This window comes from Papaver somniferum, chromosome 5 (genome assembly GCF_003573695.1).
Source record: "Papaver somniferum cultivar HN1 chromosome 5, ASM357369v1, whole genome shotgun sequence".
Lineage (NCBI taxonomy): Eukaryota > Viridiplantae > Streptophyta > Magnoliopsida > Ranunculales > Papaveraceae > Papaver > Papaver somniferum.
Genome location: NC_039362.1, coordinates 171,013,060 through 171,034,042, shown reverse-complemented (window position 1 = coordinate 171,034,042; position 20,983 = coordinate 171,013,060). Strand labels below are relative to the sequence as shown.

The window sequence follows — 20,983 nt, the reverse complement described above, 5'->3', positions numbered from 1 at the left end:
GAGGTTGGTAATTCTGATGTGTACAGGTGATACCTGTTACGTAGTAGGCAGTGTCAGACGTCATGAACCTAGACAGGGCAACTGCATTCTTGTATCACTAGGCATGGAAGGGAGACTTGCTTCTCTTAATGAACTGATAGATCCCAAATTTTACTTAGAAATTTTACTATAGAATATTTTCTCTTATAATTAGCACCAGTAACTTATTGAAATGGAAATTAGTATTTTGAACCTAGAGCCACAAATTTTTAGTTGTAGAATGCCATTAGGTTTGTGCTTTGTATTATGTTGTTTGCGCTTAGACAAGAGATAGGATTATCCTTTAAGGTGGGGAGTTTTGAAGACCAGAAGGATGGTTTTAGTTTTGAGGACGAAAATGAATAAGGTGGGGAGAATGTAAGGACCCTCAAGCTCGTCAACGCTATTAGACCAGTCAAGTGACGAATTAGCTGATAATAACTCGATTAGTTTACCATGAATGTTAATTAATAGAAATTAATTTAACAACTATCTATATACGAAGCTAGTACCGTTGAATAGATCTCGAAAAGTTACGCAGAATGGACTACTCGAACGTGTCATTTGGACACCGGACGAATAAGATATCATCAGATTATTATGAAGGGCAGAATCGTCATTTTAGTCTTAACCGCCTGGCTTCCCCCTTATCCGTTTCTCGGTTTCCTTTAGCGTTTTTGGGTCATCCTTATCTCAAATGTGAAGATAAATCCCGTTATTCTTTCTCTTTCTTCATTCTTCTATTTTCTTCTTCTTTCTTCTTCATTTCTTCTCTCTTTCTCCTCTTCTTCTCAGCTCGTGTTTCTCCGAGAAGATATTATGATTTTGAGATCGAAACTTAAGGGAAACTTTAGGGAATGATTGTTGGTGTTGAAGTTGAAGTTGGTTTAGCTTTGAATGAAGAATAAGCGATGGATTGATGAGAATCAGAAGTTAGGGTTTCTGCGTTTTGGAGTTAGTTGAAGATTTAGAAGAAGTTGAGGATGAAATTAAGTACTCCCTCCGTTCTTTTTTAATAGGCCAGTTTTGTTTTTAGCGAAATTTAAGGAAATTAAGAGAACTTATCATTGAAAGTGGTCCTCATGACACTTGTCAATAAAAGAAGTGAAGTGAAATGGTCCCCATGACACTTGTTAGCAAAAGAAGTAAAGTGAAGTGGTCCACATGACACTTGTCATCAAAAGAAGTTAAGAGAAAAGTGGTCCCAAAAAATAAAATAACATTTGACTTTCCCAATTAGGAAACTGGCCTATTTTTTTGAAACTTTTATTTATAGAAACTGGCCTATTAAAAAGGAACGGAGAGAGTAATAATTGATGGGTTCTTATCGAATTTATGAAGTGAAGCTAATTTTATGGTGAATCGAGAAAGGTAGGGTTTCTCAGATAATTGTTTAGAAGTTTGATTAGTGATGAATAAGGTGATAACAAAGAAGGGTTGAAATTTAATTAAAGCTTTGTAGTTGCTTTGGAGACGATCTGAGAATTAGGGTTGTGTTCTTTTCTTCCCCAAATTAAGAACTAGGGTTTGGAGGTCGATTGAAGATCGAATTAGTGATTGACAAGAAGAAAGTATAGACTGGGTATGGTTTTATAATGATTGAATTGAAGTTTGATTTTGTTTCAGAGAAGAAGAGTAATTGAGGAATCGAGAATTAGGTTCTGTTCTTGAGGATTTTTGGATAAGGAGAAATTAGAAGATGAAATTGAGATGATTTCAGAGTCAGGTCAGAGTAAAGAGGAATCTAATTCAATTGCTTGAGTTGGACTGTTTTTAGGTAATTATTCTTCTCAATTGAATTAGTAAAGTTATCTATGTATGTTGTCATGACTATGTGGTTGTTGATGAACAATGAATGGAGATGAGTATTTAAGATATTGTAGATTGTGCTGAATTTTAGGAGGATGGTTTGTGATAGAATGACACATGTAATGGGGTTTTAAACTGATGTTGATGTGAACTCTCAGATATGAGTTGATGGAGTGAGATAATGATGGGATTACATTTATGTTTGGTTATTGCAGGTGGTGATGTTGTTGTTGAAGATGAGATTAAGCTTAGTTTAGATGAATGTTTGGAGTTTTGCAGAGGGAATGAGTTTTGCCAATGGGTTGAGGCTGTGGTGTTACAACTAGAATTAGAATCAAGAGTGTTTCTTGAATGGTTGTATTGGTTTGAGTCTGATGAATTACAATTGCAAGGATGTAAAGTTGGAGGTACTGTTAGTGCTGAATTATGTAGGTGGTTGTGTTGAGTAAGGCTGCACAGGAACCGAACCAGAACCGGAGAACCGCACCAGAACAGGCAAATCGGGACCAGAACCGTACCGGAATCGGAGAAGGCGGTACAGGTACCGGTAATAGAATATGAGAACCGGCGTAGACTGGTATAGGTATTGGTTATAAGGAAGTACCGGATTGTACCGGCCTGAAAGTCCCGGTGAATAAGAGACGTTGATTATAGTTATATAAATCAATCTCAACCATCTGTTTTAGGTTTGGTATAAGAGATAAGGGAAAAATTCGATCTGCTTCTCATTATTTTTTTTCACTTTCAGGTTCTTCTTCACCTTCAAACTTCATCTTCTTCACTGCTACTGAAGAGTGAAGATTATTCTTTATTTCTTCTTTCTGCTTCTTCTTCTCTTTTCACTTCTTCTTTTCTGTCCTTCTTATTCATCTGGGTTAGGGTTTTAAGCAGCTATCTTTCAATTTCAATTAGAGTTTTAACCAATTGAAGAAAAAAGTCAAGGTAAATCATTCATCTGATTTTGGGGTTTATTTGAGACCGATTTAGGGTTTCATTCAATATCAATTTATGTTCTATTAAAGGAAATCGATTAGAGATATGGATATTGATTATTTGTTTCTTTTTCTTAGTTGACTTTAGAAACTAATTACATGTTTGATTTAGGGTTTGATTCAGAAGGAAAGGAGGAAAGAAATGGATGTTGGTAAAGTGCAGATGCAGTTCTTGAAGATGGTTGTTGGATTTGGTGGTTCAATTATGTTTATATCTATGTTTAATCAAACAATCTCATATTGTATCCATGTTCACATAATTATCAATTTATTGTGAATCAATTGATATTCTTCTGGACATTTTATGAATTAGCTTCTTAGAACCATTAATTGAATTTGTAGGGATTTGGTAACATGGGTTCTCTGATCTTTGGGTTTCCTTGAAAATGGTTGAATTTTGTGAATTTTAATGAATTGAATTTGTCGGTTTATTTTATCATAGGATTGATTGTTGTTAATTGATAAGGGTAATAGGTAAAAACCCGGTATCGGACTGGAACCGGACTTGCCTTACCGGGACAGGTACAAGTACCGGTACAGGTACTCACAATAGAGAACCGGTGAACATGAGGTACAGGTACCGGGTTCTTAGGAAACCCGGACTGTACCGGCCCATGTGCAGCCCTAGTGTTGAGAATTGAATGGAAGGAACGAATGTGTTGGTGTTATGTGGGATGTTGAAGTTTGGATGTGCAGGTTGTGGTTGTAATGGATCTGAGTTAGGTTATGTTGAAGTATTTAGAGTTTGAGTTACAAGTTGAGTTGTGGTTGAGTTATAAGTTAGACCTGCAGGTGTTGTAGTTGAGTTTCGGTGATGATTATAGAGTTGCAGTTAGTTTTTTTTGTAAAAGCTTTGAGTTGCATTTGCAGGTAGGCTTAATTTACAATTGTATTTGAGATTGAATTATAAAGTTGTTTTTGAATGAATGAAATTGTATTTAGGCCTGTGAAGTTCAATTAGCAAAGTGTTTGGCCTGTGCAAGGGCCTTGGTTTGTTTAACCTGAATCAGTCTTGTGGACTGAGTTGGCTCATTGATTTTTCCTGACTTAACCTGAGTTGGACCCTTTGACCGATTTGACTCAGTTGACCACTTGACCAGGACTTTGACTTAGACTTAGACGTTGACTGTCAATTGACCTGCGACCGTTAGTTTGACTGTTAGTTGACCCTGATGGACTGGGCCTTAGACTAATGGGTCGGGTTCGTGGACTTGGGCTTAGAGTTAGTTTTCTTAGTTTGATGAATTAGACCACTTATGTCCTCAATTAGCATTTGATTTCTTCTACAAAGTTGTAGATATTCATAATACTTAGCTACGGACTATAGAATCAACCTAATTGGATTATTAAACTCTTTGTTATGTTAAAGGTAGAGAATGAGATACCATAAATGGGCTTAGAACCATTAGATAGACTTGTATGATTCTTGTGTGAGCCGTTTTGGCTAGATTCTTAGAGTTCTTGTATGATTAACAGTTAGTTATTAACAACAATCGATTCAAAGGATGGACCAATGGATTGTGGATCTCGAGGTGGCGAGACTTGTCATCAAAAGAGGAAGGAATGGATAACGAACTCTCTTCTATTAATTATTGTTTTACAAATCAATCTTGGTTTTGTGAAATTCATGCATATCTTTGTCTTCTCTGTGTGGTATGAGATGTGTGCCGACACAATATATCAGTATTCTATGGCTAGGGCGATACACCGCAATATTACACGGCTAGGGCGATACACCGCAATATTATTCTTCCTTCATATATTTAGTATTTTATGGATAGGGCGATACACCGCAGTATTACCTATTCGGTGTGGAATTGGCATCAATATTACTCTTCCCTTATGTGCGGCAACACACATCTCATACATGGATGCTTACTGTTATTTATGGATGTCTTTGATGAATTTTTTACTTTGTGTTTTACTGTCTTTCCGTGTATTAATGACTTTCGATAAAACCTGCATTGTCTTCGAATCATATTAATGTATACTTGAAAACTAGTTGTTATTCCTACGGGGCACCCCTTTTAGGGATGATGTGCACACTCATTCCCACTTTCAGTTTCAGAGACAGATCAAGATGTGCATGTGACGATGAAAGCTTCAAAGAATTAATTATTTTAATTAGTTAGCTTCCGCTATTTTATTTTGTGTTTGTATTCTATTTGTAAATCAACTCATTATTGAATATGTATAATTTGAGAGAAGTTCTTGTATAGATATTTCAGAGTGGGGATAGTTTTCGGGTTAAGTTTTGTAGCAGAATTTTTTAATTGAATGTTTAAGTAAATCATTTAGATTCTTAGTGCCTCTTTATTTAGTTAATCTCTTGGATTAGTCAGCTGCTAGCTTTGGGGGCGCTACAGTGTTGGTATCAGAGCTCACTATTAGATCTTATATGGAAAAAGATAGGAATAGCCAGTGTCAGTTAGTGAACTAGATTAGCTTATAACTGGGTTGGGTTGTGAGATAAATCTTAATCACTAAAATCTATCAATAATTAAAAGAATTATTTGATTTATTTGATTGTTTGTATATGTATTGAAGTAAAATTGTAGGGTACACCAATAACTTTAGCTAATAAAGATTAGAGAATAATTAACCTAAAAGTGCGAACATGTAAATAATTCAATACTAAACATAATAAGATTGGTGTTATCGACTAATCTTGAAAGTCACATAGGAACTTATTAGATACCTTGACTTATAGGTAGAATCAACAATTTGTAATTGCATTAGTGTTAATAATACTTTTGGGACTTAATAATTTTTGTAAGAATAGTTAGAAATCATCAATGCTAATTAAAGTATTATAATAGTAATTATAGATGACAATAATAGTAATAATAACTTTAATAAAGTAGTTGTTAGCATTTATCCATTAATATCATGTTGAGCTTAATTTAACTAAAATCTCATTAAAGATATATAAAGATAAAAATAGTAAATTATAGTTTAATAGTTACGAAAAATTAATAACTATTATCTATGGTTAAATTTTGTAAATTAAATTACTGACAAATTAGAAATATATGTTTTGCGTTCAAACTATATATTTAATTTAATACTTATTAAGTGTCAGATGTAAGAAGGTAAAGATATAATGCATAAAATAAAAACACTCAACCTGTTAGTAATCTTGTATCGAATTATCTTTAGTCTAACAAATGATCCTGTAAAGCTTTAAAATGGAACAAATATACATGAAGTATAAAGAATAGTATCCAGATGTTTGGTAAATTAAAAGAAAATAAATTCGTATATTAATAGGATAACATTATATTAGTAGAAAAATCTGAAGGTTATTGAGACATGTTAAAATTTTATGTAGACTGAGAATTTAAATCATATTGAATTATCAACGTCAATAGTTAACAATATTTAATGTAGGGTTTCAATATGAAGAAACAAAATAAATAAACAAAAATTTAGATGACTAAATTGTTTAAAATGTTGTGAAATATTTATATTTTATGAAGTAAAATTTTAGGCTACACTAGCTAAGATGGAAGTTAAAGACTAATTAATTTTAATAAATTAATACTTAGTTAATCCAGCACTGAGGAATAGTGAGGTTGGTAATTATGATGTGTACAGGTGATACTTGTTACGTAGTAGGCAGTGTCAGGCGTCATGAACCTAGACAGGGCAACTGCATTCTTGTATCACTAGGCATGGAAGGGAGACTTGCTTCTCTTAGTGAACTGATAGATCCCAAATTTTACTTAGAAACTTTATTATAGAATATTTTCTCTTATAATTAGCACCAGTAACTTATTGAAATGGAAATTAGTATTTTGAACCTAGAGCCACAAATTTTTAATTGTAGAATGTCATTTAGGTTTATGCTTTGTTTTATGTTGTTTGCGCTTAGACAAGAGATAGGATTATCCTTTAAAGTGTGGAGTTTTGAAGACCAGAAGGATGGTTTGATTTTCGAGGACGAAAATGAATAAGGTGGGGAGAATGTAAGGACCCTCAAGCTCGTCAACGCTATTAGACCAGTCAAGTAACGAATTAGTTGATAATAACTCGATTAGTTTAACACGAATGTTAATTAATAGAAATTAATCTAACAACGATCTAGATAAGAAGCTAGTACCGTTGAATAGATCTCGAAAATTTAAACAGAATGGATTACTCGAACGTGTCATCGGACACCGGACGAAGAAGATATCATCAGATTATTATGAAGGGCAGAATCGTTATTTTAGTCTTAACCGCCTGGCTTCCCCCTTATCCGTTTCTCGGGTTCCTTTAGCGTTTTGGGGTCATCCTTATCTCAAATGTGAAGATAAAGCCCGTTATTCTTTCTCTTTCTTCATTCTTCTATTTTCTTCTTCTTTCTTCTTCATTTCTTCTCTCTTTCTCCTCTTCTTCTCAGCTCGTGTTTCTGCGAGAAGATATTATGATTTTGAGATCGAAACTTAAGGGAAACATTAGGGAATGATTGTTGGTGTTGATGTTGAAGTTGGTTTAGCTTTGAATGAAGAAGAAGCGATGGATTGATGAGAATCAGAAGTTAGGGTTTCTGCGTTTTGGAGTTAGTTGAAGATTTAGAAGAAGTTAAGGATGAAATTAAGTAATAATTGATGGGTTCTTATCGAATTTATGAAGTGAAGCTAATTTTATGGTGAATCGAGAAAGGTAGGGTTTCTCGAATAATTGTTTAGAAGTTTGATTAGTGATGAATAAGGTGAGAACAAAGAAGGATTGAAGTATATTTAAAGCTTTGTAGTTGTTTTGGAGACGATCTGAGAATTAGGGTTCTGTTCTGTTCTTCCCTAAATTAAGAACTAGGGTTTGGAGGTCGGTTGAAGTTCGAATTAGTGATTGACAAGAAGAAAGTATAGACTGGGTATGGTGTTATAATGATTGAATTGAAGTTGGATTTTGTTTCAGAGAAGAAGAGTAATTGAGGAATCGAGAATTTGGTTCTGTTCTTGAGGATTTTTGGATAAGGAGAAATTAGAAGATGAAATTCAGATGATTTCAGAGTCATGTCAGAGTAAAGAGGAATCTAAGTCAATTGCTTGAGTTGGACTGTTTTGAGGTAATTATTATTCTCAATTGAGTTAGTAAAGTTATTTATTATGTTGTCATGACTATGTGGTTGTTGATGAACAATGAATGGAGATGAGTATTTAAGATATTGTAGATTGTGTTGAATTTTAGGAGGATGGTTTGTGATAAAATGATACAGGAAATGGGGTTTTGAACTGATGTTGATGTGAACTCTCAGATATGAGTTGATGGAGTGAGATAATGATGGGATTACATTTATGTTTGGTTATTGCAGGTGGTGATGTTGTTGTTGAAACTGAGATTAAGCTTAGTTTAGATGAATGTTTGGTGTTTTGCAGAGGGAATGAGTTTTGCCAGTGGGTTGAGGTTGTGGTGTTACAACTGGAATTAGAATCAAGAGTGTTTCTTGAATGGTTATATTGGTTTGAGTCTGATGAATTACAATTGCAAGGATGTAAAGTTGGAGGTACTGTTAATGCTGAATTATGTAGGTGGTTGTATTGAGAATTGAATGGAAGGAACGAATGTGTTGGTGTTATGTAGGCTGTTGAAGTTTGGATGTGCAGGTTGTGGTTGTAATGGATCTGATTTAGGTTATGTTGAAGTATTTAGAGTTTGAGTTACAAGTTGAGTTGTGATTGAGTTATAAGTTAGACCTGTAGGTGTTGTAGTTGAGTTTCGATGATGATTATAGAGTTGCAGTTAGTTTTTGTTGTAAAAGCTTGGAACTGCATTTGCAGGTAGGCTTAATTTACAATTATATTTGAGATTGAATTATAAAGTTGTTTTTGAATGAATGAAATTGTATTTAGGCCTGTGAAGTTCAATTAGCAGAGTGTTTGGCCTGTGCAAGGGCCTTGGTTTGTATAATCTGAATTAGTCTTGTGGACTGAGTTGGCTCACTGATTTTCCCTGACTTAACCTGAGTTGGAACCTTTGACCGATTTGACTCAGTTGACCACTTGACCAGGATTTTGACTTAAACTTAGACGTTGACTGTCAGTTGACCTGCGACCGTTAGTTTGACTGTTAGTTGACCCTAATGGACTGGGCCTTAGACTAATGGGTCGGGTTCGTGGACTTGGGCTTAGAGTTAGTTTTCTTAGTTTGATGAATTAGACCACTTATGTCCTCAATTAGCATTTGATTTCTTCTACAAAGTTGTAGATATTCATAATACTTAGCTACGGACTATAGAATCAACCTAATTGGATTATTAAACTCTTTGTTATGTTAAAGGTAGAGAATGAGATACCATAAATGGGCTTAGAACCATTAGATAGACTTGTATGATTCTTGTGTGAGCCGTTTTGGCTAGATTCTTAGAGTTCTTGTATGATTAACAGTTAGTTATTAACAACAATCGATTCAAAGGATGGACCAATGGATTGTGGATCTCGAGGTGGCGAGACTTGTCATCAAAAGAGGAAGGAATGGATAACGAACTCTCTTCTATTAATTATTGTTTTACAAATCAATCTTGGTTTTGTGAAATTCATGCATATCTTTGTCTTCTCTGTGTGGTATGAGATGTGTGCCGACACAATATATCAGTATTCTATGGCTAGGGCGATACACCGCAATATTACACGGCTAGGGCGATACACCGCAATATTATTCTTCCTTCATATATTTAGTATTTTATGGATAGGGCGATACACCGCAGTATTACCTATTCGGTGTGGAATTGGCATCAATATTACTCTTCCCTTATGTGTGGCAACACACATCTCATACATGGATGCTTACTGTTATTTATGGATGTCTTTGAAGAATTTTTTACTTTGTGTTTTACTGTCTTTCCGTGTATTAACGACTTTCGATAAAACTTGCTTTGTCTTCGAATCATACTAATGTATACTTGAAAGCTAGTTGTTATTCCTACGGGGAACCCTTTTAGGGATGATGTGCTCACCCATTCCCACTTTCAGTTTCAGAGACAGATCAAGATGTGCATGTGACGATGAAAGCTTCAAAGAATTAATTATTTTAATTAGTTAGCTTCCGCTATCTTATTTTGTGTTTGTATTATATTTGTAAATCAACTCATTATTGAATATGTATCATTTGAGAGAAGTTCTTGTATATATATTTCAGAGTGGGAGTTAACCCATGCTCATGCAACATGGTAATATCTTTCCTTAACTCTTTTTCTTCAAGTGGTAACAGTTTCTCCTTGTTCATGCTTTTAATTTTATTTTTAGAACATCGAGGACAATGTTAGATTTAAGTTTGGGGGTGGGGAAGAACTTTTTAGTTGCACTTTTGAAACTTATAGCGTCACATGGTATCCGGTTAGCTAAGTTTACATATTGTTTCTCACCGAAAAGATAGAAATTGGAATGCTAGGGATAACAACCTTTTGAGACATTAGAGAAAAAGACATTGAGATCCTTGAAATTCAGGAGAGAACTTGTTCCTTTTAGAGGGTAACCGTGATGGACATAACCATACATGATGGAAAGGCAAGTAGGTCAGGAAATGCCAGAAAGACAAAGCAACCTCACAATGTAGTCTTAGTTACTGGATTGCGACTCTCTCTCAGTAGAAACTTATCAACAAGCGGAGCGACATCAAAATCTATGAAGAAAGTTGAAGACGTTTTAGGTTTAGAAGCAACAATAGAAAAGAATAATTCAAAAATCAAAGTTGAAGTTATAAGAGCAAATAGTTGTTAGAATCCATGATACCAAGAAATCACAAGTTGCGAAGATCCAAGTTTTGAAAGTCCTTCTCTCATGGCCATGTAAATTGTTGTCTTGTAATTTTTGTTTCCAAAAAAAATGAAAAAAAAATGAAAAATGAAAAAAAAAAATCATCGTTACGTTTTGTTCAATAAGGCCAAAGGGAAGTAGAAATTTATAAGTCAAGCAAGAAATCAAAGAGAAGAGTTAATTGTCAAGGTTCTATGAGGTTCGATAGTTTATCATCAACAGTTGAAGACCGAAGAAGACGTTGTTTCTACTGAGCACTATGAGAGAGTCGAAGAAAGATACATTTGGTTGCTTTGTTAGTCCGCTTTCAATCTGGTACAAGATATTTCTAGCACTGGTTTAACTCATCACACGTAATTAGTCCAGCTGTGTAGCAGATGTCCCTCTCATCTTTATCTCTCTCCTAATCTTATCCAGCTGTAAAGCAGCGGAGGCATCTTATAATGTTTATCTAGTTGTGTAGCGGATATCTCTTTATCTAGCAGTGTTGATGATGTGTCTCCCCTTTTCTTCAGTCAGCTTTAGAGCTGACACCTTTAATTTCTATGGCATTCTAGTTACTTGGAGATAGGTTGAGAATATGTATGTCCTCATAGCTCTTTGGATACTTGTGACCAATTAGAAGTAATGGTTTTGTGGGTACACCTCTGGTAAACCCTCCCGAGATTAACTCGGTTTTATTTTCTAGATTAATTTTGCTCGAGGACTAGCAAATAATAAGTTTGGGGGTATTTGATAGACACATTTTTGTGTCCGAATTGTCCTCAGTGTCTCTATTGTTAGTGCTTGATTTTGTACTTATTATGGTGTTTTTATGTTTGTGTAGGCGTTTTTGGAGAAATACACTTGTGTGGAAAAAGTTGCTCGAAAAGTGCTATTTGGACTCCCGGAGAAAAGTACTAAAGGCACCCTCACTTTGGATAAGGGCACCCCCAGGCACCCCCAGCTGTTAAAGGCGCCCACGTTTTGGTTAAGAGGCACCTTCATCCCCTTCGTTTGAAACTGAATATTGGCGGGAAAATAGTCACAGCTCCTTGCAGTTTTCTCGATCGGAATTTGGATGGGTTAGAGGTAGACTAAATCGCTGAAACTTCATGGGTGGACGTGATATAGCCTAAAAAGCTTGGTATGGGCCTTTGGTTCGATCCAATTTGGCTGGATATTACGCGAGAAGCAAAACAGAGCAGTACGTGCATGGGAAAGTTATTTCACGGGATTGCATGAGTCTGAACGATTTCTGAGCATGTTTGTTGACTCGAGCAACAGTTTGGAGCGTGTCAGAGATAAATAAGGAGAGTGTGCAGCTGTAAGGCGCGTGAAGAGGTAAAAAAAAAAGGAAAAAAAATCCCGTATCTTGCATGGAGAATAATCATAAATATTTTGCAATTACTCGAGAGATTTGGAGTTCCTGCGGGTATAAATATGTTTCTGGGGACTCAGAGAAGGGGTGTCGAGAGTCTGGGGGTCTGAGGAGATCCAGAGAAGAAGAAATTCGAGTTTTCCCAAACTCGGTTTCTGCTGTTGTTGCTGCTGATGAACATGAAGAACACGAAGAACGGACCTGCAGAGACAGTCGTTTTCCAACAGTAACAACGACTCACAGCTGTGGGTCGTACATCAGAGGCAGACTTATTTGCATAAAATAAGAAATGATCCTGAGGTGTAAGAAGGTAAAGATATAATGCATAAAATAAAAACACTCAAACTTGTTAGTAATTTTGTATCGAATTATCTTTAGTCTAACAAATGATCCTGTAAAAATGGAACAAATATACATGAAGTAGAAAGAATAGTATCCAGATATTTGGTAAATTAAAAGAAAATATATTCTTATATTAATAGGATAACATTATATTAATATCAAAACTGTCTAATTTTTTACTTTTAGTTTCTAGTATCCAATGAATATGAATCCTCCTATAAGTTGTGAAGATGATCTCCCATTCTTATCATATCAAAACTGTCTGATTTCTTTTTTTTCCTCTAACCATCATCAGAAACCTAATTTTGTGTGTTACCGGTTGAATCAAGGGGTACACAGCTTGAATTTAATTACGTTGTCATGGGGTTTCATTGTATCCATAATTCACATACCCGTCGTAATTCTCAATTTTATTGGGAGGATCGAATTAATTGTCTAAAAATAACCTGTAGAGCCTTGAAGTAGGAAGTACAACATCCCTGATAGTTTTTTCGTCCTTATATTAGTGCGATTTCCAACATCTCGAATGGAACACAAGACTATACTCTTAAATGGATGCATGGACTAGATGTAGTTGTTTTTATGTGTGTCATCACCTGGTGATATCAATTCCTAGAAACTAAGAGTAAAAAATTTCATCTCGGGCTCATGATTTTGGTTATTCTAGTAAAGTATTTTGGAACAAATTAGATATAAAATGCAGTACCATATTTGTTGAATGTATGAAAGACCCATGCATGGGTAGGCATGGGATTGAATTGGTAATTTTTGGAGTTTTGGATGAGCATGCTATTTACAGGACAATTTTTCTTTTTTAATTTCGGAATAACAATAAACTAGACATGATATACAGCATCTCCAGAGAGCTTAAACTTAAAAACCAACACCATCTTGTAAACTACAATGGTGATCATATTATTGGCTTGGAAGCAATCAGACATTGTAGCGCAAAGTCAACTACAAAATCGCTTTTCTTTTCTGGTTGAGTGTAGGGCTGCACATGGGCGGGTATGGGCGGGTATAAGCTAAAACCAATCTCGCATCCACAGACTGCGGGTTTTTTTTCATAACCAACCCCGCACCCACAAACAGCGGGCGGGTTTTGTTACCCGCCCGTTACGGGTTGGGCGGGTATGGGTTTAAACGGGTTTAAACCCGCTTTATATTCAAGTATTTAGAGTAACTTCTACTCTCCTTGATTAAGTGAGAAAAAAAAAACCAAAACCCCCAAAATATTCATATCTAGGAAGTTCACAGATGAAGATTAAGTGTTGAATCTGTTGATTTTTCGATTGTTGTCGATTTCTGGTGAAGATTCGAAGTTGTTGTTGTCGATTTCTGGTAATTGTCGTTCGTAGGTGAAGAAGAAGAACTGAGGAGGAAGAAGAGGAGAGGCCGAACAGAGAGAAGAGTGTAGAAAGTGAATGAGGGTTATCAGTTATCCTATATACTAGTATTAGGGTTTCATAATGGACGACTAGGATTAGTTTTATCTAATGGTATATAATCTGCGGGTTTTTTGGGCGGGTATGGGCGAGTATTAGCTTAAACCAACCTCGCACCCACAGACAGCGGGTGTTTTTTTTCCATAACCAACCCCGCACCCACAACAGACGGGTATGGATTAAAAACCCACGGATTTAGCAGGTACGGGTGGGTTTGGATATCGTGGGCGGGTCTTGTGCAGCCCTAGTTGAGTGTGATGACTCTTTTAAAGTTACTCATTTCTTTCTGTCTTGACTACAACATATATACTGCATGTCAGTGAGATGCCTTCCTCATCCAAGTCATCCCATGTTTCCACGGTAAGAAATGATATTATCTTGGTAAGGAAGAGAGAATAAGTTATAACGAAAGACGTCATTTTTTTATTTCCGTCGAATATCCAAATGTGGTTTATTATCGATTTAATTTGTTTATGAGTTTTTGGAATCATTTGACTTCTTTTTTTTGCGTAAATTTCTACATAAATAAATTATGTTATCTACTAATACAATTTTTTGATTTATCAAAAAGAAATAAAATAAAAAATCATCTCACGTTTACTCTGAGTATGCATATCTACATAACACCAACAAAGCCAACTAATTAACAAACTTAAACCCAGAAAAATATCTTTAAAAGACAGTAACAAGTGGCATGTCGGCCCTGAAGTACTATTACCACCCGGTAAAAACAGGATGTCATGAAAAACTCTAGAAAATTCCTGGCACGTATCAGGTACGTGCTCCCTTTACTTTTTTGGTACCGCGCCGTCACTATATTCTCTCTTAAAACTAAATTCTTCATTGTCATTCCGCCATTTTTCTTCTTACCCTCATTCAAAACAATCTGAAACAAGTAGAGCAATGGTTCTTGGCGAAAGGATTGTTTAGACTAACTAGGGTTACATTCGATTGCGAGTGGGTAAACCTAAAATCATCAATTTGAGAATCCATTTCCTTCTTCATCATCAAGCCGAGCGACAAGCATAAAGGTGGGTATCACTTCACAAGTTGGATTTTAAACTGAAAAGAGGTACGGGGTTTTCTTCCTTTTATCCAGTAGCTTCTTTTTAATGGAATGTTTGATGAAATTTCTCTTCGTGATCCTTACATTCCATATATTGAGTTGGGTGGGTACTATCTAGTCTTGTGTTTATATGAATTTGAAAATCCATCTTGTTTCTGTACTAGCTGTATTTGACATTTTGCCTCACTGAATATTAATTCCACCATTTATATTTGTAAATGCAAACTGATTGATCCATCATCACTCGTTTCACCTCTCCAAGGTGTTCGCCATAAGTCCCAACAGAACAAGATTCTCTTAATTAGTTAGTAGTATTTGGAACTCAAGTATGTTTTGGATTCTAGAAGTGTTGATATGAGGACATTAAAATTTAGGGGGTGGGGTGGGGGAATTCTTGGTTTTGTCTTCATTTACTTATTGAGCATGCTCTATATTCTGTGCTTGGTACTTGATTGGAACAAGAAACTTAAGCAAGCTTCAAATTTTGGGAACATAATATTTTCTGTTTCATTAGTATTGATTTTTGCCAATGTTTCTCATCAGTTGATCCCCTTATATTCCTAGATTTCCTGTAACTTATACATGATAGATAATTTTCTGCGTAACAATTTTTTATGATATCTATATACTGGTGACATAACTTAGCTATTATATGTTTGGCTGCAGCAGGGTGGTGAGGCTATCAATTGCACTGGAAGTTTTTGCATTTGGATCTTAGGACGAAGAAGGCTCGTGCTGCCAGACAAAAGATTAGGTACATTTTCCATAATTCCATGTGAAAAATTTACCCAAAATCTTTTCAATTTGGATATGGTATATTTCTTATCTGATAGAGCCTAATAATGTACTACCAGACGTAAAACCATGTAAACTTTAATTTGTCTCATAATATTTATAGAAAGTGACTAAATATGCACATTAGCTGAATCAAATTGATTATTCTCTCTAAACTCTAAAATGTTTGAGAGGTTGTCCGTCTTAAAAATGATTTGAAAATCTAATATTTCAGTTACATGCTTACTACCAGAAGCAAGCTGAGTGTATTCGCCAACTTTCCTCTTACTTGACTAGGTCATCCATAAAGAAGAAAGAAATACATTTTCTTGAATTTATACATGACTCGGTAATTTTAGTGAGAATCATATGATACTGACTAAAAATATGATTCCCAGTTGATACCACCAAATATTTAGTTGAAACTTGATGCCAGGAGACAGTTAGGAAGAGAAGAAATAACCTCGGTTCCTTTTCACCACTTTCCCTTCGATATACTAGGTGACATCTTTTGATTGTAGCTTCCGTCCTATGGGATGTTGTAAGGGTGAGTTTGTTGGTCAGTTTGGGATAGTATAATAACACTTTGGGATAATTCATTTAGCGCACCTGAATTGTTTCCGAAGCTTTCCATTTGGTTAAAGCATGTTGGTGTTTTTTACACCTTACGAGCTCTGTTTTCATGTGAAAATATGTGTAAATTACTTGGCCGGAAAGGGTAAAAGATGTGAATTGAGTTTGTTCCCCAATTGTCAAGCTAGTTCACTATCTTTTCTTTCAACCCACTATCTGACTTATCTAGATTTTTCTTTTAACTTCTTTTACTGATTTACAATCACAGTAAACTAGACAATTTTACCTTAAGACTGTCTTTCATTCACACTTTAGCAAAACTAGTCTAGATTAAAAATTAGACTTTCCAACAATCATGATACTAGAGAGGGAAATTCCAAACTCTTACAACACGTGACTATAACGAACATCATGAGAATGTATACAACATGCAATTGAGCTCAGAGATGTCTGAGGAGGCTGTAAGCGTGAAGTACCCATTAGAACAGAAGTTTGACCACAATATCCAAATTTTAGGAAGTTGTAATGGTTTGATTTGTGCAAGCAACATGGGTTTTGTAATGTATGTCTGGATTCACTTATATCAACTGCTTGACATTTTGCTTCACTGAATATTGATTCCACCCTTTGTATTTGTAAATGCAATCTTTGGTTTTGATGAAGGTTTATAATGGGGACAATTCCACCAGTGGAAGCCGTTCAATCGCTGATCTTTGGAATGAACGTGGTTATTGGGGCTTCAATTTCGTTCAAGTTTTCTTCAGTAATTACTATGGTTCTCATACTTCTACTCGGTGTTTGTTCTGGTTTGGAGGGCATAGCAGTTGGCATTGCAGGTATTCATGCTACTACTACATCAAACTACTCCTTAGTTCATGAATGTTGAGTCTTAGTTGTTTAAATGTCTGAATGAGATGAGGACAAGTGTTAGTTTTTTGATTTAATTTTCAGATAATGAAGCAAATGCATGGACAAGTTTGTGGAACGTATCACTGCCCAAGATGATTGCAGCCGTCACCTTTGGAACTGGACTGTTCGAGTTGTTGCCAGACAGGCCATACCTTGCATCCATTGCTTACTTATCTGCATCCTTTATTTCAACTCCAATTGGAGTAGCCATAGGTACTCGCATTGATGCCGCTACACAAGCAGCAGTAGCTGAATGGATCTTTGTCTTCACAGCGGGGTGTATTGGTGGAATTTACGTCTATGACACTGCTCTCTATGGTCTTTCTAAACGCAACAAACGATTGAAACCTAGTTTCTTAGGGGTATTTGCTTCGGTGCTTGTAGGCGTGGGAGTGGCGGCTGTTATCTCGACCTTGGAATCATATTATAACCAGTCTATGTCATGAAACTTGTGTAAGACTCTCTCCTTGTTGGTATTTGCTTCGGGGCTTCTAGGCGTGCGAGTGATGGCAATGGCCATGATCTGGGATGTTTCTTAAACCTTAATGTGATGCTTAAGACTTTGTCTGTGTATATCCAAAATTTCTCTAATGTGCAGTAAAACCATGACTTTTGTTAACTTCTCTAATGTCTGTTTGGTTTGCATTGTAAATTTTTGTTACCTTCTCTGATGTCTGTCTGGTTTGCAACTAATAACTAGAAATTGACTTTTACAAGAGATCTTAACAGCGAAAAGTATACTCTTTTCTAGTTACTCATTTCATTCATGTGTTCTTTCCTTCCTAAATGTAACAGGCAAAAAAGTGTATAACAGAACATATTTAGTAAGCTAATAGTGAACAGGTATGGTTTGCCGATACGACAAAAGAGAATAAGTACATCAAAATGGTCATGTTGTCACTCTCGTTTGTCCTCCTCAAGGTCTTCCCCGCCAATCCCGAAAACAAGTTCCTTTCTCTCTGTCTTGGCTGCAGTATCTACACTGCCTGTCAGGGAGATACCCTCCTCTTCCAAGTCGTCCCCTGTTTCTTCTGAGTAAGCGTATCTGCAGGACACAAACAAAGCCAATTTTTATATGACCAAACTTTACCATGGCAAATTTTAATCTCAACAAAAAATTGGAGAATGGCTGAGCCTATTCTTATATGACGCCAGGAAGAAGAAATAGCAGGGTAAGCGTCAGTGATTCAATAGTGGAGAAAAAATTTCAATGAAAAATTGAGTACCTAGTGGGGTTCTGAGAAGGAGCCCAAAGGACGCATATCACCAAAAGGAGCAAGTAAGCTAGCACACTCCAAAAGGCTGGGATTATCCACGCTCTTCGCCACAACTCACTCAATGGATCTGTTGCATTGAAGTACAACTGCAACGATACAAATATCAGAACGGGTATCAGTGGACAGCTAAGTTCAGCAAGTAAAACCACCGTGTTTTCACTACAGGGACTTATCTAATAAACACAGTTATAGATACACCAGAAATAATGGGCATGCTAACGAGGGTTTAGGAGAGTAGCTCGATTAAGCACAAAAGAATAGGCATTACAGATTTTGCTAACATGATGGATTGGGTAAAGCAATAACAAGAACAAAATGCTACCTCGTAGCCAATCCAAGCAACAGAAAGCAGCACAGACACAGCTAGAGAATTGGTGAACTTCCTGTAGAGTTCCAATTTTGCCATGCTTCTCCGCATCTGTACCCAATAAGCAGAAAAGAAAATGCATAAGACATGTGTTACCTTGTCCTATGTGCAATACCACCCTGGACAGGAGCTTGAGCAATGCAAATCGGTAGAACCTAAATCATAAAATAAAGATTACCTGCAGCTTCTCCAGAGTCTTAGATAAGGATGAGAATATCCAGAGTATAAAGCACGCATCCAATAGAGCAACAGGAAGCACCAAGAACAGCTTTGCTTTTCCAGAGAAGTCATTGATGTTTCCCAGATTTTCAACAAGCTCAAGCGCCTCTGAAGCCAGAAAATAAACCAGACCTAGAAGAAGTACTTTAGAGGTTATCCCGCCAAGGGTTGGCTTTACAACACCGAATCCCATTGAAACCACTAAAAGCAGTAACCGAGAGACAGTCTTCTTGACGGCGCTAAAGGTGACCGCCCACATAGTAATACCCATTGGTCTGGCCCCAGTAGAATTGAAGTTTGCATACTCAAAATACCAGAAAGCCATTTCACACATCCCCAAAGCAATGACAATAGTGATGTAGTAGTGTAGCTGTAATATATCTTTCCAAAATCGAACAAATTGTAGAAACCACAAGAGACCAAGGACAAGATAAGCAAGTGACATGAATCCGTAGAATGTCATAAGCGGACCCATCTTTCCAGGCAAATAACCATCTGGGTTCCTCCAAACAGTTCTTCCATTAATCACTGTGCCCTTAAGTTGAGGGTCACAATACATAAAATACAGATAATACATTCCAGTACTATCCACTTCAACAGATAATGGCGTCATTTTAGCCTCTTCCTCTTTTCCTTCGAAGAACGTCTGGATACGTTTAGGCCATTCACCATTCTCCTGACGGTGAATAATAACTTCTCCAACCTTACAATTTCCGTTTTTGGCTAGTTCGGGAGTACAGCACAACGCATCAGAACCAACAAACGAACCACCAATCCTATCCCGGTCTTTGACCTCAAACAAAATAGCTTCTATCAGTCCAGTCTTTTGTTGCATCGGATTTTGCCTTTCCGTAGCTTCCTTTGTTCTTCTAAAAGTGACAGACTCGAACCTAGAAATCATACATGTAATACACACTAAGAACCACTAGATCAAAAAAGTAACCAAAATGTGATTAAAAATGGCATGTAAGTAAGACATTGTTCAAAATCACAAATTCATCATTTCGTAAACCATTGAATACCAGTTTTCACTATCGAAATACTCAATCTAGATGCAAATCAAACGGCAAATGTTCACAACACTCACTCAGTACCCTAATTTATGATACTCAAAACTGAAAAATGAACCGTTTCACACTTCATAATGAACAGTCAATTTAGCTATTGCAATGTATTCGGATTTTGTTCCAATTCAAGTGTAGATCAATCAATTTCTCATTTCCTGAGTTCCCAATATCTCCTAAATCACAAATTTGAAAGGAAATGTACATTGAAAATAGGCAAATCATAATGGATAGAGAAATTGACTTACCGGACAAAGGACTTGCCATTGATAGGGGGATTTTGTTGTTCTTGTTGTTGCTGTTGATCATCTGGGGTTGTTAGTGTTGTTGTTCTATCACCCAGAAATTTAGAAGCGTAAAGACCTTCACTACCACCATGAAAGAAGAAGGAATTTAATTGAGGTGTAAATGGTTCGTTATTGTATTCATGGATCGAACTTTCAACAACTGATACGAAGAAGAAGAAGATTAGGAAACAGAACCCTAATTTTATGATTAATTTTAGATCAAGCGGATCAATGGAACAACTTCTGAGTCTGATCCTGTTGTGATCCATCTTCTTCCTACTGTCAGTGGGAGTGAGCAGTGGGAATAGTGTTGATTAAATTGGGAGGAGGATCGATCTGAGAACTCAGATTTTGATTTCGGATTCTTCTATTCTATTCTATTCTATTTACTTGAAAATGAAAATGATACTTCGCCAAGAACTACATGAAAAACGAAATCTAGCAAGTCTCAAAGAGGTAAATCCACGTGACTTGTTTTGGGAGTCTAAGTGAGTGAGTAATTTACTAGTACCAGATCATGTCATGTAATAATTTACTTGTTTTAAGTGACTTCATGTTTCATGAGAAAAATGATATTTCAAAGAAAATTCAATTTAGCCTGTAGTATAGAAGGATATTATTGGGGCGCCACATTTTATTAGAGAGGCGTCACCTAATAGGACAAAAACGGATCACTCATAAGTAATATCGAAAATCTCTTATCTCAAATAATTTTATAATGACCGAATAACCCTTTAGTTAA

The 20,983-nt window shown here is 36.1% G+C and overlaps 2 protein-coding genes across 3 annotated transcripts; one reads left to right on the top strand and one right to left on the bottom strand.

Moving 5' to 3' along the window:
- Positions 1 to 14,513: 14,513 nt before the first annotated feature.
- On the top strand, positions 14,514 to 17,781 carry LOC113283638 (zinc transporter 2-like). 2 transcript variants are annotated; one of them, XM_026532969.1, is made up of 4 exons: positions 14,514 to 14,777; positions 15,438 to 15,525; positions 16,782 to 16,954; positions 17,070 to 17,781. In XM_026532969.1, the coding sequence occupies exons 3-4, from the start codon at positions 16,789 to 16,791 to the stop codon at positions 17,471 to 17,473; spliced, it is 570 nt and encodes a 189-aa protein (XP_026388754.1). In that variant the 5' UTR covers positions 14,514 to 14,777; positions 15,438 to 15,525; positions 16,782 to 16,788; the 3' UTR covers positions 17,474 to 17,781. The 2 variants fall into 2 exon arrangements, with proteins under 2 accessions (XP_026388754.1, XP_026388753.1); XM_026532968.1 differs by having other exon boundaries at positions 14,515 to 14,777; positions 15,441 to 15,525.
- Positions 17,750 to 20,742, bottom strand: LOC113283637 (transmembrane protein 87B-like). Its single transcript, XM_026532967.1, has 5 exons — positions 20,203 to 20,742; positions 18,850 to 19,780; positions 18,627 to 18,722; positions 18,254 to 18,390; positions 17,750 to 18,072 (listed from the first exon to the last, which is right to left on the bottom strand). The coding sequence occupies exons 1-5, from the start codon at positions 20,508 to 20,510 to the stop codon at positions 17,925 to 17,927; spliced, it is 1,620 nt and encodes a 539-aa protein (XP_026388752.1). The 5' UTR covers positions 20,511 to 20,742; the 3' UTR covers positions 17,750 to 17,924.
- Between the last annotated feature and the right edge of the window lie 241 nt (positions 20,743 to 20,983).

What these genes read in the sequence shown, in the direction of transcription:
- LOC113283638 (XM_026532969.1), top strand. Translation starts at nt 16,789, where the DNA reads ATGGGGACAATTCCACCAGTGGAAGCCGTTCAATCGCTGATCTTTGGA. An exon ending in CATAGCAGTTGGCATTGCAG is followed by an intron (nt 16,955 to 17,069) that starts GTATTCATGCTA and finishes TTTAATTTTCAG; the next exon opens with ATAATGAAGCAAATGCATGG.
- LOC113283637 (XM_026532967.1), bottom strand. Translation starts at nt 20,510, where the DNA reads ATGGATCACAACAGGATCAGACTCAGAAGTTGTTCCATTGATCCGCTT. An exon ending in AATGGCAAGTCCTTTGTCCG is followed by an intron (nt 19,781 to 20,202) that starts GTAAGTCAATTT and finishes TATGATTTCTAG; the next exon opens with GTTCGAGTCTGTCACTTTTA. An exon ending in TTGCTTGGATTGGCTACGAG is followed by an intron (nt 18,391 to 18,626) that starts GTAGCATTTTGT and finishes GTATCGTTGCAG; the next exon opens with TTGTACTTCAATGCAACAGA.